We start from the raw sequence: 17,054 nt of genomic DNA, 5'->3' as shown, positions 1-17,054 counted from the left end.
TGTTTATTTATTCCTCGCAAGCCCCGGGGCTCAGAGCGCCGCTCCCCCGCATCCCCGGGCGGAGGGGCCGCTCGCACCTTGGCGGGCAGGGCCGGGCCGGGCGGCCCCCGCCGTCCCCCGCACCGCGGGCATCCCCTCCGGCAGCGGCGGTGCCAGCCCTGCCCGTGCCCGGCCCGGAGCATCCCCGGCGGTGCTGGGGCCGGCCGGTGCCTCTCCGGGGCGGGCGAGGCGCCATCTTTGATAGCCACGAGCGCCGCCCGGGGAAGATGCCCCGGGCTCCGGTCACCGGCAGCCAGGCACGGAGGGACAAGCGCGGCAATGCCGGGGATGCGCCGGCCCTCCGATGGCGGCCAGGGAGGTGCTCTTTGGGGCTCGAGTTTGAGGACTTAGTCCTCTTGACTCCTATACCTCGAAATACCTCCTCTCTCTCAAAAAAAAACCAACCCCACCCCAAACCCCAAAAACGTTTTGACACAGGAAATTCCACTCTTTTACACCACGAGGGCACATCATTCCCAATTACCATAGAGAAGCATTTATGTTGGAAAAGGCCTCTTTCGAATCCAGCTGCTAACCCAGCACTAAACGCTGTCCCCAAGTGCCACATCCACACGTGTTTGAAATCCCCCCCGGGATGGACACTCCACCTCTGCTCCAGTGCCTGAGCACCCTTCCATGATGAAATGGAATCACTGCACTAAGGGTGCTGCATCCTTTACTCTCACCTCTGCCAGAGACCCGTGAAGAGATGGATACTCAAAGGAAAACTGTTAGTTATTTCTTGCAGTCTTATTTCCTCCTGTGCCAGGCTGAGGGATGTTGAAACACACACTAATGAAGACCATATTTCTTATATATGGCAGTTTTCTTTATTGATTGCTTGATGTGAAACAATATCAATCTGGATTTTTTTTTTTTCCCCACACATTACAAAAAAAAATTAAATTGGCTCAGTCTGCAACCTTTTAAGCACAGCCATATTAATTATGAGGAAAAAAAGGAAAAAAAAGAGAAAAAAAAAAAAAAAAAAACAAACTGAAAAAACCCTCTAAAAAGTCTACCAAATAGAGCATTTACAAATGCATAAAAACATGCCACTTTGGCTTTATGGGGAAAAAATATTGTCTTCTAGATTAAAAAAAAATCTTTTAACATAAATAAGTTAGTATAATTTCTCAGTGTCTTTACAGAGTTATGTACACAGGTACACTTCAAACTTTTTTTTTTATTTTTACATACAGGTACACAGGCAACGTAGAAATACTGTTTAAAGATGTAGTATCCCTTTTCCTCTCACACACAAACACTTCAGGAAGTGGGTCAGATCAGAAAACAACAATATTCCAGATTCAGAGCAAAAGCCTTCCAGATTAGGTTAAAAAAAAAAAAAAAAAATCAGGCAATGTAATCAGGTGGGATGATTTTACACAACTTTTACAGGCTATCAGTTTTGGTATATGGATTTGGGGGCTGGGAAGGCAGGGAACTTCTGCTACTATCTAACGGAATCATCACAGCTCCCACCTCTTCAGTTCAATGCCATAGGAAGAAATTCCACAATAATCTGCTCTGAACAGTTACCACAATGATACATTTTTAAAAATTCTTAAAAAATCTTTAAAAAAATTTTAAAAAAGAGAAGAAACACTGTGGACCCACTGAAAGGGACAATACATCTTTAAGTAATACAAAACCTACACTGCTTCTCTTCATAGATTTCTTGGCTTGCTAGATTGTGAAAGCAAGTTCCAATCGGTCATCCTCTTCCAGTCCCTCCCCCCTCCCAACAAGTTTTATGTGCTACATAAGGTAAAAACTATATACACAGGTAGTACAATGAAGCAAATAAGGAAACACCTAATTGCACAATGCTACATCCAATGCTTTTAGAGGCAGGTCTTTTAAGAGTGCCTAAAATTTAGTGTTATTGTTTGCTTTTTGTTGCTGCTGTTTTGTTGCTGGTTTGTTTTTGTTTTGTTTTTTTTTTTTCTTTCAGTGCTTGTACAGGACCTCCATCTCCCGGAGATCGGCGATATGTATTTTTTTTTTCCTTTCCCACTACAACTTTACATCTTCCTCTCTTCTTCATCGCCGCCCGCCGCACCCGACGAACGAGGACGCGCACATCCTTTACGCTCTGAAATGGGAATAATGAAGGAGAAAAAAAAAAAAAAAAAAAAAAAAAAAAAAAAAAAAAAAAGACGAGGGAAAGCGATTAGAAAACATCGACAAGAAACGCGATCCGCGGCGCAACCGGTTCAAACCGACACCGCATCCCCGGGGCGGGCGGGCCCAGCCCGGGCGGGGCCCCCGCCGCCCCCCCGGCCGCTCCATCCTCCATCCCCGGCTGCGGGGATGGCGGGGGGACCCCCCGTGCCCCCACCCCCAAAAGCGGGCGGGAGCAGCGGCATTCGCATGGCTCACCCCAGCGGGACTAATTTGTTGCAACTTCTGCTTTACAGCTTAATCTCTCTTCCCTCTCTCTCTCTCTCTGTGCACAATCGCAAATGGTTTTATTGTAAACCTCGCTCCTAACCTCGGCTCCCAAACCGCCGGCGCAATTTTTACCAACTCTCCCCGCCCCAGCCCTGGCCTTAAAACAAAACAACAAAAAGGGGGTAGGGGAGAAGGAAAAAAAAAAGGCAAAAAAGGAGGGGAAAAAAAAAACTGCACAACCCAGCCTCCCATTAACCCGCTCCCTTCCCTCTGCCAGCCTCCAAAACCAAACCAAAACAACAGAAACAAAAAAAAAGGGGGGGGGGGGGCGGAACAACCCGAAACCAAACAAAAACAAAACAACCTTGCATTGCTTGGATTTTGAGAAAGTGCCCGGATTCCCCTTAAACCCAACTTCTTGACTTGCAACGCGAGGTGGCCGCGACATGCGACGGCAAGACACGCGAGGTGAAAAAGCCCCGGGGGCGGGGGACAGGGGAAGCCCCCCGAAATCCGCTGGCATCTGACACGATGCACCAGCCGCGCTTCCAGCTCCGTGCCTGCACCCGCAGGGTCCTTGGGAAAGGTGCCCATCCCGCAGGAAGGCACGGTCACTCCCACCGCAGCCCCTGCCCCAGCCCCTGACGCTGCCGAGCCCAGCCTGGGCTTCGCTCCTTGTTTTGTTCTTTTCAAGCCCTGCGCCTCCCACTCCCCACCCTCCGACACACACACCCATCGCCGAGCGCTCGGGGAAAGCCACCCTTCCTCGCAGAAAACACCCCTCGGAGAGCCCACAGGGGCTCGAAGCCCCCTCCCCAGCCCCTCAGAGATGCGGGACAGACACTCGGTCACCCCTTCTTTCCCTTAATGCCAGACCCTAAAGGGAACTGACCTAAACGCTTTACGTTTGATGTCTTCCCGGGCTTGATTTCTTGGGTGTTTGCTCCACTGAACTGGCACTGGGGGAGTCTTCTGAAACCTCTTCTTCTGTTGTGTTGGCTCTTTTATTTTGAGGAGAGGAATCTAGGAGGGGAAAATTAAAAAAACAAGGGCGGCGGGGAGGGGAGAGGAAAGATATTAAAATATTTTCCTTCCAGATGTTTGCTCAGCATCCAGGGGTTATAGATGGAACCGAGGGGGAATATTCCCAGATCCCCATGTCAGGTATCGGCTGAGTGAAGCGAGCAGGGGGTGGGGAAATGGGCTTCTCCCTAGGTAGGAGACCCAAGTTCCCTCTTTTCGGCTAAAATCCATATTCCTTTTTTGCTGAGCGCTGTGAACCTCCTCCCACCTGGGCAGGAGCCCGGGTCCCCGCAGTGGGGCGGCGAGGGGTCGCGGGATCTGACCCGCGTCTAAGGGCTCTTCCTTGCAAATCACCCACCGGCTCCCACTCAAGGCGGGACCCCCGGGACTGCAAACACTACCCGGGCTTTTTTAGGGGGAAAGGGGCGGAGGGTGGCACGCCGAGCCGGTGCCACGCGTGGCAGGGGCGGAGGGGCCGGAGCGCCGGCGCTGACACGAGTGGGACGCGGGGCAGAGCCGTGGGGTACGTTACCATCGGCCGCGGGTCTTTTCCTCTGGGCAGTGCACTGCTCTGCTAAGTCCGTCTGATTTTCTGAAACATCAGTCTTTTGAGCTACACAGTGAGTGTCCTCTGAGATTCCCTGAGAACCGACAAAAACCACGGTTTGGCAATTCCCATTTACATCCAAGCTCTGGCGGCCGGCGGACTTGCAGACGGCTTTCCGTAGCCGAGGGGGTCTGAAGTAGAAGTCGGGCGAGCTCCCCTTCTCCACGGCTTGCCACTCGTACCTGCCTTCCAGCGGCCTGTGATTCTGGAAATCGAAATTCCACTTCCTCTGGTACGTCTCCTTCATCTCCTGCAGGTGTTTCTTAAATTCCCTGTTGAGCTCTTCGTGGTTCACCGGCCCGAAGAGGTTCCGGCACGCCGACGGCTTCGGGTACTCCGACTGCCTGGCCTCCATGCGCTCCAAGGTAGGGCTCCCATTAGAAATGCGCACGTTTGACATCTCCCCGCACGCTGTGGCTCCAGGCGGGGGTTGTTGTGCTCGCTGCTCTCTCTCCGCGGCCTCCGACGCCTTTTATTTCCCGGCGCCCGGCGGCTCCGCCCGGCGGCTCCGCGCCTCCACTCCGCGCTGCCCCGCGCTGCGGCCCCGCCTCGGCTCCGCTCGCCCTCGGCCCGCGGAGAAGGGGCGAGGAGGCGCCCTTGCATAAGCGCCGGCCCGGGGATGAGCCCCGAGAGCCGCCGCTGCTGCCGCCGCCGCCGGGGAGCCCCGGGCGGGAGAGGAGCGGAGCGCGGCGCTGCCCCCGCGGTGCCGGGTCCGCCGCCGGTGGCGATGGCGCTGGTGCCGGTGATGCTCCTGCCGATCGCACCGCCGACGCGTAGTAAAAGCGAGACGGAAAAAAACAAGAGGAGACGAGCCCAATATGGCGATTGAAGGGAGGCTGACGAAGGAGAGAATGATTGACAGGAACGAGTCGATTTAAACAGCGGAGCCGTGCCATTGGTCGCAGCGGCGGGCGCCGCCCCGTCCGCCCGGCCCTGCCCTGCCCCGCCGCCGGCTCTAAAGGTGGGACGGGGCGAGCCGAGGGAAAAGCGAGAGGGGTGGGACGGCACCCCCGAGCCTGCTCTTCTCGTCCCTCTGTAAAGCCCTCAAAGCCCGGCGGGGTTTGTTCCACTCCACAACAGCACGCACCCCATCCCGAGCGCCTGAGGAATGGTGACGGCCGGTTTTGAGTCGTGGCTGTCTGTGACAGCGGCGTCCCACCGCGCTGCTTTGCACGGGTTGGGCTCTGCGACACGTCCCCGACGAGGTCCGAGGCTGGGGGCAAGCTCAGAGCCAGTGGGCAGGCTGAGCAGCCCGGGGCATGCCGCGGGGACCAGCACCCCAAACGGCATCACCCCGACCCGCAGCACCCTGAGCCCACTGCTCGCAGAGATGATGGGCTGCTGGCTCCTGGTGCCAAAACGATCTCCTGCCCACTCGGCAGAAAAAGGACTAGGTTAAGAAATGTGTCTAAAATAACCCCTGCTGGGATTTTAGATATCAGCTACTCGGGGAAAAAAAAACAGCACTGGGGTTTGTCCAGTTTGTGTGCTCAAGAGATTAGATGAGCAAAGAGTCACAGCCAGGGATTTTCTAAGCAGCTTCCTCGGATGGTCAGAGCAGGTGTGGTGGATATAGGAGGAATCGTGCACTCCTCTCTGGTCCCCTTTTCTCCAGCCATCTTCACTCACCAGGCAGGGCAGCCCCAATGTGCTGTGTGACACTGTGGGTTCTCTCAGGCACTAAAGGAGATTTCCAGGTGCCCAGATGCGGTGTCTGACTCTTTGGAGGGCACAGAAGGCCCTTCACACCAAATCCATCTGGGCAGGTCTCCTTTGCAAGCAAAGCAACCCTGCCCAAACTGCACGGTGGGAGGGTGAGGGGGATACACAAGTAGCAAGCTGTGTCAGCAAGGCAGGGGTCAATATTGTTGGGTTTAACTGGCTGAGATGGGAGCCAGCAGGTTTGGCCTTGAAGACGTGGAGATTTTACACACTGGAGAGAGGACACAACCTTCACACAGTGCTCAAGCCCAGGCCAACACTTTGCTGGCCATCATCAGCCTCAAGGCCTCCAGCTTCTGCTCACACCACTCAGCAGAGTAATCTCAGTATCAACACACCCAAGTTCAAAAAAAATTATGTGTACAGGCAAAAAAAACCCCCAAAAACAAAAATGAGATTAGTTTAAAAACCACAAGGTTGAAATACATTATTAGCCACCTTATTTTTCATTTATATGCTGGGGATTTTAGTACTTGGAAGTTGTTTTTCAACCATTCTCAGAAACTACAAGTTTCAGCAATTCACTTGCAGAAAATTAAAGCTGATATTCACATGCCTGCAGGACCTGAGGTGTTTTTTTGAAGTTGCAAGTCCATGATAAAACTCCATCAGCTGGAAAAAGTGGGCCTGCATCTGCTGCATTCGCAGGATTTCATTTCTCTAGGTTTTCCTGTGTTTGACTTCCATTGCCACCAGCAAGGAAGCTCCATTTCAAGCTTCACTTTCTCTGACAGGTGTAGGGGCACTGAGCTTGTTCTGCTGATCCTCAGGAGGAAGCTGTAACTGAGAGATCTGCAGAAAGTGTCTGAGGATGCCCAGGGCTCATCCTGCTGATGGGGCTTTCCCTGCTGGTAACCTGCTGAGTGTCCCACCCCACTCAGGATTCCTTAGGTGAGGAGTTCCCATTCTCTGCCCTCTGGGAGTCTCTGCTTGTCTCCCTCATCTACAAGGGAAAGGCAACCCTCTTGTCTGTTGTACGAGAGTATAAACACAAACTAGGAAAAAGAAAAAAAGTGTGGGGTAGTGTGAGTTTCCAAATACTGAAAAAGACTCCATACCCCACGAGTAAAGCAGCAACAGAATTATGGCAGTGCAACAGAAAGCACTGATTTATCTGAAGCCTTTGGAAAAGAAAAAAAAAAAAAAGTTACTGTAGGACAAGAACCTTCTGGGGTTTTTTTGTTGTTGTTCTGTTTATACTTCCCTTAGTACAAGGGCCTGAGACTGAGTCCCTGGATGCTGTACAAGTATATTGAGCACGAATAATTAAATCCAAAGGCGAGGAGGAGGAGGAGGGGGGTGGGGGAGGAGAAGAGGGGCGCGAATAATTTAAGCCGCTGATGGAAGCAAGGGAGAAAATGAAAGAGGAGCGGTCTGCCCCTCTGTTTATCCCTCTATCCCTTCTCCTCTGTCCCTACCTCGCTCTCAGGGTTTGGGGAGAGGGAAAGGGGACGGGGGTACCCCCGCAGCCGCGGCTTTCCGGGGGCAGCACAGCCCCCAACCCGCGCCGCCGGAAACCTTGGGGTCGCGCTGGGACAAATCATCAGGAAAGGGGGTAAAATTAAGGTGAAAAAAAAAAAAAAAATTAAATTCAGGGTGTCTCCCCCGGGGTGGGAGCATCCGCATCCCCGGAGCATCCGCGGCCGTGCTCGGGGGTCGGGGCTGGTCCCCGCCGCTCTTTGGGCTCTCTCGGCTCGTCCCCCTTCTTTCCCCTGCGATCTCGGCAATCCACCTTAAATCGCTGCCGCTGCCGAGGAGGAAAAAAAAAAAAAAAAAAAAAAAAAAAAAGGAAAGAAAAAAAAAAGAGAAAAAAAAAAAAAAATAGAAGGCTGTGTCTGCAGCGACCTTGCCATGATCTAAAGTGTTTTGTTTACAGTCAGGCACCCCCGATGGCTGCAGCAAATCGGGACAGAGGCAGGCGCCCGCCCGTAGTAGCAGTGAAGCGTGGAAAAAAAAAATACAGGAAAAAAAAACCATACTCGAAAGTGGCGGAGCGAAGCTGTGGAAAAGATCAGAGCGCCATCGTCTTGCAGGAGAGGGGCACAGCAGCGGGGCTGCGGGGTGGGGACGGGGCCAGCTCCGAGCCGCCCCCGCGGAGCTGCGGCCTCCCACGGCCGGCTCTGCCCCCGGCCCTGCCGGAGATGCGGCCAGAGCTCGCAGGAGAGGGCTGGAGGAAGAAAGGAAAACAAACAACAACACCAAACCCCAAACAAAACTCGGAGGAGTGAAGCAGGAAGGAGGAAGGAGTGTTTATAAGGAGGTCTGGGTGGAGGATGTCCTGGCTCCTCTGACAGGGTCGGGACACCCTGTCCCCTCTCTTCCCGCTACCCCTCTCCTCGCTCTTGTTTGGACTTTTCTACTGGCAGGGCTGCTCGCTGTTTTTCTTCCCTCCAGAATGGCTTAGGCAAGCCTCCCGGCTCCTTTTTGGCCACCCTCCTTCCCCAGCACTTTATAAGGCTGCCCAGTGAACCAGCAAAGCCCATCTGAACCACTCACACAAAGCATCTGGGCTGCTCAGGATTTCATGCATTCCCTTGTAAGTCGGGGAGAAATTGGGAATCATACCTGAGCTCCTCCACCAGGATGGGTCCTCCAGAGTTGAGGATGAAGAAGGCAGGGATATGGCATGACCCATCTGGAGGTTTGAGGTTTGTTCCTACCCCACCTCTCCAGGTTTTCAGGCCAAGTGCTGATTTCTGTAAGAAATGTGGGGCGAGCTTTCCATGGGATTTGGGGAGCAAGCCCTAAGTATTCACCATAATATTCTCTTAACAGGAGCCCTTCCCTTCTGGGCAGGATTAGGGCCCGGTGAGGTTCAGCAGCAGAGACTGTCAGGAAGGAAAGAGCCACTTCAGTGTACAAAGGCTCTGGGACATGATCCAGTAGTGCCAAGGGGGGCAAGAAGACACTACCCTCGTGTGCAAATGGCATTTGAGACCTTTTGCTCATTTGCTGTAAACTCTAGAGGGAGCCTAAGGACAGAGATCAGCGCCAGGGCTTGGCCTTGCTGCTGGCAGCATCCCCAGGTGCCATCCCCACTGTGGGCTCTGCTCCCGCTCCCCTCTGTGTTTATAAAGTTCTGCCAGGGGTCCCAGCCCTGCCAGCACCTGCAGCAGCCTTGGTGGATTTTGAGTTCTCCTTGTTGGAGTGCTGGCAAGGTACAGTTTGGGAGTGTCCTTAATATGGGATTTGGGGTGTCCTTGAGGGGATTTGAGGGTGTCCTTAATGGGATTTAAAAGGCAGGTGCTGTGTCAGAAATGCCTATTCTGTGCTATAACCATAGGGCAGGTTACACAGTTATGTCTGCAAAAGATCCAGGTTAAATTGCTAGCACTGAAAATACTCATTCTAAAGAGAGAATTCATTCTCCAAAGAGAGAATTCTCTGCAGCTCTCTGCTTGTCACCAGCTTCCCCGGACTTTCTTAAGGAGCAGTCCTTCCAAAATACCCTGATTTTGTCTCAGGGAAGATTCTTCTGGTCTGGCTCAGACAATTTTATTTTTGATTTTCATTTTGTTTGATGTGCAAAATTGAACTTGCCCCTGAAGCTTGCAAGCTTGAACTGCCCCTGAAGCACAGGTGAAGCCAGGAGTGTCTTACAGTCAGCAGTGATGGATGCACTTTTCTGGGTAACCAGCTTCTCCTTTTTCAAACCAGGAACAAGAAAGAGGATGTTAATATACAGTCCCTAAAAATAAATACACACACTTGCACATGATCCCAGCAAACACTACTGTTGTAGAGGTGAGGCCTAAATCAGTAAATTGATTAATTTGCTGTGAAGTGACCTAATTTCTCTGAAGAAAACACACCATATAAAAAAAAAGTAATCTTCAGACTAACTCCATGTCTGTAAGACTTCTCATTTAATACATCACACAACCCGCGCCACTTTGTTAGAATAGCAAATTTTTAACATAAGAGTCTTAACCAGAGGCTTCTTATGGCAGCTAAAGTTCCTTTCCCTTTTCGTGCTCCTTCTCTTCCCTTCTGCTCCTCTCTCCCTCCCCTTCTCCTTCCCTTTCCTTCTTCCCCTCTCCCTCTCCCTTTTCAGGGTGTGGAGAGGATTAACCTGCTCTGTGTTTTAAAACTTCTGAGTATCAAAAGCCCAAAGCAGGAGCTGAGCACCAACAATAACCAGGAGCTATTATTGTCACTGTGAGATTAAACAGTTTTCCCTCCCCTTGCTCTGCCATCTATGCCTTTAAGAAAATTTCCCAACAGAAGAGTTATGTGCAGTGGAAATGAGTTGTCCTGTTTTTCTACAAAGCCTGAAGTGAACCTTTCTGGGAAGGGAATGATATTTTGTAGCAATGTTTTCTCAAGTACAATTCTTTAGGTTCCCGAGTGATGACACATTGTACAGCAATGCTCTTGGCACCAGGCATTCATCTGTGAGAGGGGATGCTGGCCTCATTTCTTACAGCCATTCATTAAATAAAAACACCCTGTGTCATGTGTTATGTTCCTCTGAAATGTTTAACGTTTTTAGTGCCTGAAATTATATGGTGCCTGGATAATTTTTTTTCCCAGAACACAGCACTAACCTCTCAGTCAGTTACTGAACGTTGTTGGAAGAGCTTGTTATTTTTCGTTAGTGTTGTGTTGTCTTCATTTGGTAGGGTCCCAACCTCATGCAACAGACTTTTTCAGAAGTACAGAACTATGTAAATGTGGTGCTTACAGCTGACCACAAAGAGGCCGCTCACCAAAAAAATACCCCAACATAAAAACATCTGCATATGTCAGAATTTTAGGCATTCTGGGAGCTGTTTACATGAGAATCTAGCCCAGTTCTCTTTTTTATTTTTATTTTTCTCTTTTCTTTCTTTTTCCTTCTTTTTCTTGTTTTTCTTTCTTTTTACTTTTTTCTTTCTTTTTCTTTTTTTCTTTTTCTTTTTTTTTTCTTTCCCCAGTGGGCTGTATTAATTGCCTTAGGATCAAGAGGTCTACAAACATCTTCCTTATATAAACAGAGGAACTGGTCTGGCTGCTTTCTAAACCCTTTAAGGAAGATGACCCATCTCACATACCAAAATGATGGCATTAAGAAACAGATTACTATCAGGGCTTGGGATCTGAGTTCTGGTTCTGGCTTCCCTTGGCCATGTCGTGCACATTGCTGCAACTCTTGGCACCTCCATTTCTTCCCTCACCCTTTTTCCTAATCAGTTTAGACTTTTAGCCATTGGAAACGCTCTGTTTGTACAGTACCACATCTTGTTTGTGTTAACCAACCTAGCAAGGCAGTTGTGCAGCTCTGGGATGCAAAAGCCAGGGCATTAACCTACAGTAATGGGATGTTATTACAGAGGAAGATGGAAAGTGGATTCTGCCAGCATCTGGCAGTGGGAAAATTGTTATGAGGTAGGTGACAGGCATTTCAGAGAATCATAGAATCACAAAATGGCTGGGGCTGGAAGGGACCTTAAAGATCATCCAGTTTTTCACCCATCTTCCACCATCCCAGGTCTCTCAGAGCCCTGTGCAACCTCAACCTGGCCTTGGACACTTCCAGGGATCCAGGGGCAGCCACAGCTCTTTTGGGCACCCTGTGCCTGGGCCTTACCACCCTCACAGGGAAGAATTTCTTTCTAATACCCAACCTAAACTTGCTCTCTGTCAGTGTGAAGCCATTCCCAATTTCCCTGTGACTCCAGGCCCTTGTAAAAAGAAGTGCCCTATCACCATCCTTCCAGCCATGCCCACCAGGATGGTCCTGCCGGGGCAAGAGACTCCTGAGCAGTTACCAAGGGGCTGCATCAGTGCTCCTGACCCTGTTCATGACTGACCTAAACCAGCCAAGCCTAAAAAAGTAGAGCAAGCTGGCAAGTCAAAAAGCAAACACTCTCTCACTGAAGCCAGCCTATTGCAAAATGCACTGTGGCCATGATTTCAGAGGCTTTTCTTGAGAAAGATGGAAAAAGAGAGGCCTTTTATTTACCAGCACTTGTTCTGGGTTTACCTCATAAGGAGTTAAACATTTCTCTGGGCAGAATCCTAATCTGCTGTGATTTTGACTCTCACAAGCTGCTTGGTTTGTTCTGGCTGCCAGCAGCTAAACTGGGACATCTATTCAAAGAGAAGTACCTGAAAGCATCGCTTTAAAGGATTTGTCACCTTGTTATCTCTAGTTTGAAAGGCTTTTTGAGAAAAACATCCACTCAGGACAAAGTTATCATCACAAATATCACAGTTTATATTTAATAACTGACTTGAATGACAGCAACAAAACATAGCTAATACTATGAGAGGCCCTGGCAATCCTCCTTTTCTTCTGTTGCCCCCCACCCCAAGGCTGCAAAAGACAGCTGGGAAATAAAAAAAGCAGCAAAAGCTATGGTCTGGTTAAAAAATTGTTCCTTGGATCTCTGTAGCAATGTCCTTACAGAAGTTCTTCTATTCCTGGAGGTCTCCAGCACTCTCAAGCCATGCTCAACCTCTCAGAACTCCTTTGCCCTTCAAAACCAATAAAAACTGCCAAAAGTTAACCTGTCCCTGTGGGTGTCTTTTTGAACCTACAGCACCCTGTTGTTTCAAGAAGAACTTGATCACATCCTGAGCTTCCCAGGCCAGTAGGGAGCCTTTCCTTGCAAGCCTTCAGAGCAAACTGCGAGACCTTGCTAGACCCCGCCTTGGGATTGCCTTGCTCTGGTGTGGCTGTTTTGCTCATCCCCAGAGTTAGAAACAAACACCCCAACTCTCAGCAGGCAGAAGAGCCTGGTCAGGCCACATAAAGCCTGCTGAGAAGTCAGTGTCAGCTCCTCCAAGGCATCCAGGTGTGTAAGCACCTTGGAAAACCTCTCTATAATCCAGGGTGGTTGGCAAGAAGCCTTCTTCAAGTGCCTGGTGGGAAGGGGGGAGGTTGGAATGGCTCTGAAGGTGCAAAGTCACTTCAGGGATTTCATAAGGCTGGGTTTTCAAAAAAATAATAAGTTGGGGTTCTTTGTCATTTCTTCTGCTCTTTTGAGGCTTCTTCCTTACCCACAGGAACCAGAAGCTCATTGAAGGAAAGATTCAAGGATTGTGGCAGTAGCATGGCTTCAGGACCATGATATTTAAGACAAGAGCTAATTGACACAGCAGAACAGTGAGAAGTGCTCACACCAGGAGCTGAGCTCCACTTTGGCTGCACAAGGGAGAAGTGGACTTCAGCTCTGGACATTTGACCTGGAGAAGTATTTGGGAATTCTTTCTAAAGGTTCAAAGCTACTGAAGTCCTCTTTTCAAGAGTGACTTCAGCCCCAGAGCACCTCAACTTCATTAGTGCAGACCTCCAAGGTAACATTCTCAAAAGTAGTTACATCAATATCGTGTAACTACATAATTGTGCTGCCTGTGAAAAATGTTTCTATTTAATTGAAGTGATTTCAAGTTGGTCCTATGGCTTCTGTGAATGTTCCTGACAATGTTTTAAAATAGCCATTTGTTTCTTCTTACAAATTGCCAATTTTTGTGAGGGTGATTTAGTGGAATCTCTTGGTGAGAGTAGAAGCATCTTCTGCAGATTTCTTTTCTCCCTGCTAATTCTTGGTAGATAAAGCTAATGATAATGCTAATAAACTGTTTTTCTTTTGTACATTCAAATACTGGGCACCTGTAGCTTGGGCCCTGGGGGCTAGTTACTTCTGAGCAATTTTACAGAATTTGTATTTAATTAATAAATAATTTGATCCTTTTCCTTTTTGACCTCTACCAAGTGATCACTGCCTATCTTTCAGAAAGTCAAGTACAAGGCTTTCTTTTCCCCAGCAAGTACTGAACTCTGGGCCTGGCAAAGAGCCAGAGCACACAGGGACAATGTTCCAGAGTAACATTTTGTATCTAATTTTAAAAAATAACAACAACAAAGGCCGACTCACACATGAAATAAAACATCTTTCTTGTCCTCCTCTCTTTGTTTTACAAATATTCATTTATTCATCATACTTCCTGTAAAAATGCCTGCACACATACACATTCACACTGGATTTTTCTGCTGAAGAAATGATGTGTTAAGATGTTTTGTATTATTTTTATGAATTTGGTTTGGCTTACATCAAGCTACTGTGAACAATCCCCCATCTCAAGGTCTCTATGGCAAAGGATTTCTGGGTGACTGATGGTTTGGATTACTTCAGTTTGGGGGTGCTCCTCTTTAAAAAATCCACAGAAACCCATTGTTTCTATGTTCTCTCATACTGAGTACCTTAAAGCAGAGAGACTGCTAAGTCACTCTGGAAAATACTGTCCTGGAAGACTTCACCCATCTGTGCAAATACACCACAATCCAATTAAACTGGCAGACTTTGCAATTATTTGCAGATGTCCCCAATCTGGCAGCTGCAAGCAGATACAGCCTGTGTTGCATAAGTGAGTTGTTGCAAGCCCTGTGCCCCACGGCCTGAGAGAGCTCCCCAAAATCCTGGAGGAGGAGGAGTGGGGTGTCCTGCAGGTGGGCACACACCAAAGGGATGGGCTGCAGTGCCAAAAGCAACCCCTAGCTGAGCTAGGAGTTAATTGTAATGTTAAATATTACAATTTGCTGCACCATCCCCTCCACAACTACAATGTCACAAAGTCAACTTAAGAGGTTCCCATCCTTTGCCACTCATTCTTACATCAACTTTAAGCAAAGCCTTTAAAATGAAACTGAAATGTGAGGAAAGAAATTAACAGAAAATAAAAGAGTTGTGGAAGGGAAATAATGCAGGTGATTTTGCAGCAACAAAATCAATACAAACTGTTGCACTTTCACCACTGAGGAAAAGGGAGGCCAAGAAGTAGCCTTTTCTGAGGAAGGAAAGATGCTAAACTCAGTAGTAACCACAGGACTACTTCCCTAACCTGTGTCAGCACAGAGCTAATGTTTGTGCTGGCAGGGGGAATGAGGGAAGGTGAGCTGGATGATTTCTGTGGAGTGCCCCATCAATTTGTAGGGGATGGAATTCCCTCTGCCAGACAGATTAAGATACTCAAAGGTTCAAAAGTACTTTTAGGACTTTGAACACTCAAAGATACTTTCAATTCAAAGAAGTGTGTTTGTCCCTAACAGCTGATTTGAAATTAATCACATTAGTCCAAGCTTCAGGCTAACTTCTTAAAATCTAGACTCTTGAAAAAAAGCCCACCAAAACAAAACTTCTTCAAAGTCACTTTTTTCCCCACCATCACCATTTCCAGCTGCACATTTTCACCCTGATTTCACCTTCTCTCTCAGTTGAGTGGATGCTCCTCTTGGGCAAGGTTTTAGCCAGGCCTGACAAGTACCTCAGGTTAAATTAGTGATAAAGGGTGGGGCTTTGTTTAATATTCAGTGTAGCTGCCAGGTCTGGTTCACTCTGGTTCACCAAGAGTGGTGTTGGCAGGTGCCACAGGTCAGTAAATGGTTGGCACTGAATCTTGGCCCCAGGTGCTCAGCCATGGAGGGAATTCCCAATCCTCAGCTGGTATTTCCATGCAACATGAGAGGGACATCCCCCAAAGGAAATGAGATGTTTTCACAAGCTGTGAGGTCGCTGGATCCCAGTGCCCCCCAGAATGTGAGTGGACATGTGAGGAGTCTGCTCTAGGCACCACCCAAGGCTGCTGCAGGCTCTTCTGGAAACCATGGAACAGCAAGGAAAAAATTATAATTATAATTATATAATATTTTATATATAAATATAAAATTAATAATATCTATTTTAGATAATGTAATACATAAAATATATAATATAATAAATATTTTATGTTATAATTATTAATATATAATTATTAAATTATATTTATATTATTGTATAATTATTGCTATAAATATATATTTATATGTTTCTATTTTTAAATTAATATATATGTTATTAATTCTCTCTGTCTGTTTCTTTTGTTCTGATATTTATTTGTGTCATGCAAAAATGAAAATATTTCACTAGAGGAGAGCTCACAGGCTCTAAGATAAGCAGTTCAGTAATCTTCTCTGAACATCCATTTAAAAAGGGATTCAAGTAGCATGATGTTCTAGCCGTGTGGTGTAGGCACCTTCATAGAAATAAGGGAGAAAATGGATGAAAAAGCAGCAAAGTTAAAAGGAATAGTTCCAGAGCATTGTTCTCTACTTGGATAACAGAGCTCAAGCTTTTGATCTTGAGACTGGTATTTTCCCCCATTATTGCTAATACATCCCCCTTTCTCCTTATTCCTATAGAATATCTTCTTGCCAGCCCCTGCATCACTCTCTGGGAAACTGAACTCTTCTGGCGAGCAGATCTCCTAGTTTGTGCTTTCAAGTCCATGGAGGTGAAATAGCATTGGCTCATCCTTTCTGGGGCAGTTTGCAGTGGAATATGAAAATCCCAGCTATCACGCAACTCAGTGCTCGAGTCACCTCATTTTAGCTGTAGAAAATGGTATTCCTCACCTGAACTGCTCATTTTCCCACCCAACGGAGCACCATGAGAAGAGAAGTCATTCTTCTTCTCTGGGACACCAGCTGGGATGGGTGAATCCCCCTCTGGATGTGCCTGTGTCTGTCTGTGGGTTTTGGAGGGTCCCTGCACGTTGAGTTCAGACTGGATGTGAGCTTCCAGTCAGCCTGATTCAATCGAGCCTTGCCCATAGTGCTGGCATCTCCCCGAGGTTTCCATTTGCAGCAGCACTCTAACAGATGCTGAGAATACATTAAATGCCTTCCTAATGTCACATTCCCATGGCTGCAATCATGGTAATTGCCTCAGTGGAGTTTTGCAATTGCAAACGAGCAGGAAGCCATCTGCAAAGGAATCTGTCTATTAAGATGTGGCCCCTACTCTGGAAGTGCTTGAAAAGCCCCAGCACATTTCTTGGGCTTAAGATAGAAAATAAAAAAAAATAAATTAACAAAAAAAAAAAGTCAGACTCCTGCAGCAGTATGGAAAGTATCCAGAATATACTCCAGTGATCCAAGGAATAGACTGACTTTTGCTTTGGGACTGTGCTAATTAAATACTGCTAACTACATCTGAATAGAATTAAGTCTAATTTAAGGCCCTTTCTGAGCTCCAGGGCAATGCAGGCTTGTCCTAAAAAAAGAAATTACCGACTGCTGACAACAGGTGTCAGCAACAGGAGCGGCTGAAGCGGGGCTGAATGTGAATTAGCTGCAAGTGTAGGCAAGGACAAGCCAAGCTCAGCAGAGTTTCTGCAGCCACGGTGAGACCTGGCTGGAAGCAGGGATAAAGCCGGGCAGCAGAGCAGGTAGGAGCCAGAGCAGCTGCTGTCATCGGTGTGTGCAGCTAATCAGTGCAGATCTGATTTTCTGTGGCATAGATAA

At 48.2% G+C, this 17,054-nt stretch overlaps 1 protein-coding gene across 1 annotated transcript; it reads right to left on the bottom strand.

Annotated features, from left to right (window-relative positions):
- Positions 1-846: 846 nt before the first annotated feature.
- CDKN1B (cyclin dependent kinase inhibitor 1B) lies at positions 847-4,579 on the bottom strand. The gene is made up of 3 exons (XM_063153974.1): positions 3,992-4,579; positions 3,329-3,459; positions 847-2,137 (listed from the first exon to the last, which is right to left on the bottom strand). The coding sequence occupies exons 1-2, from the start codon at positions 4,464-4,466 to the stop codon at positions 3,338-3,340; spliced, it is 597 nt and encodes a 198-aa protein (XP_063010044.1). The 5' UTR covers positions 4,467-4,579; the 3' UTR covers positions 847-2,137; positions 3,329-3,337.
- Between the last annotated feature and the right edge of the window lie 12,475 nt (positions 4,580-17,054).

This window comes from Melospiza melodia, chromosome 4 (genome assembly GCF_035770615.1).
Source record: "Melospiza melodia melodia isolate bMelMel2 chromosome 4, bMelMel2.pri, whole genome shotgun sequence".
NCBI lineage: Eukaryota > Metazoa > Chordata > Aves > Passeriformes > Passerellidae > Melospiza > Melospiza melodia.
This window is presented reverse-complemented; position numbering and strand designations above follow the sequence as displayed.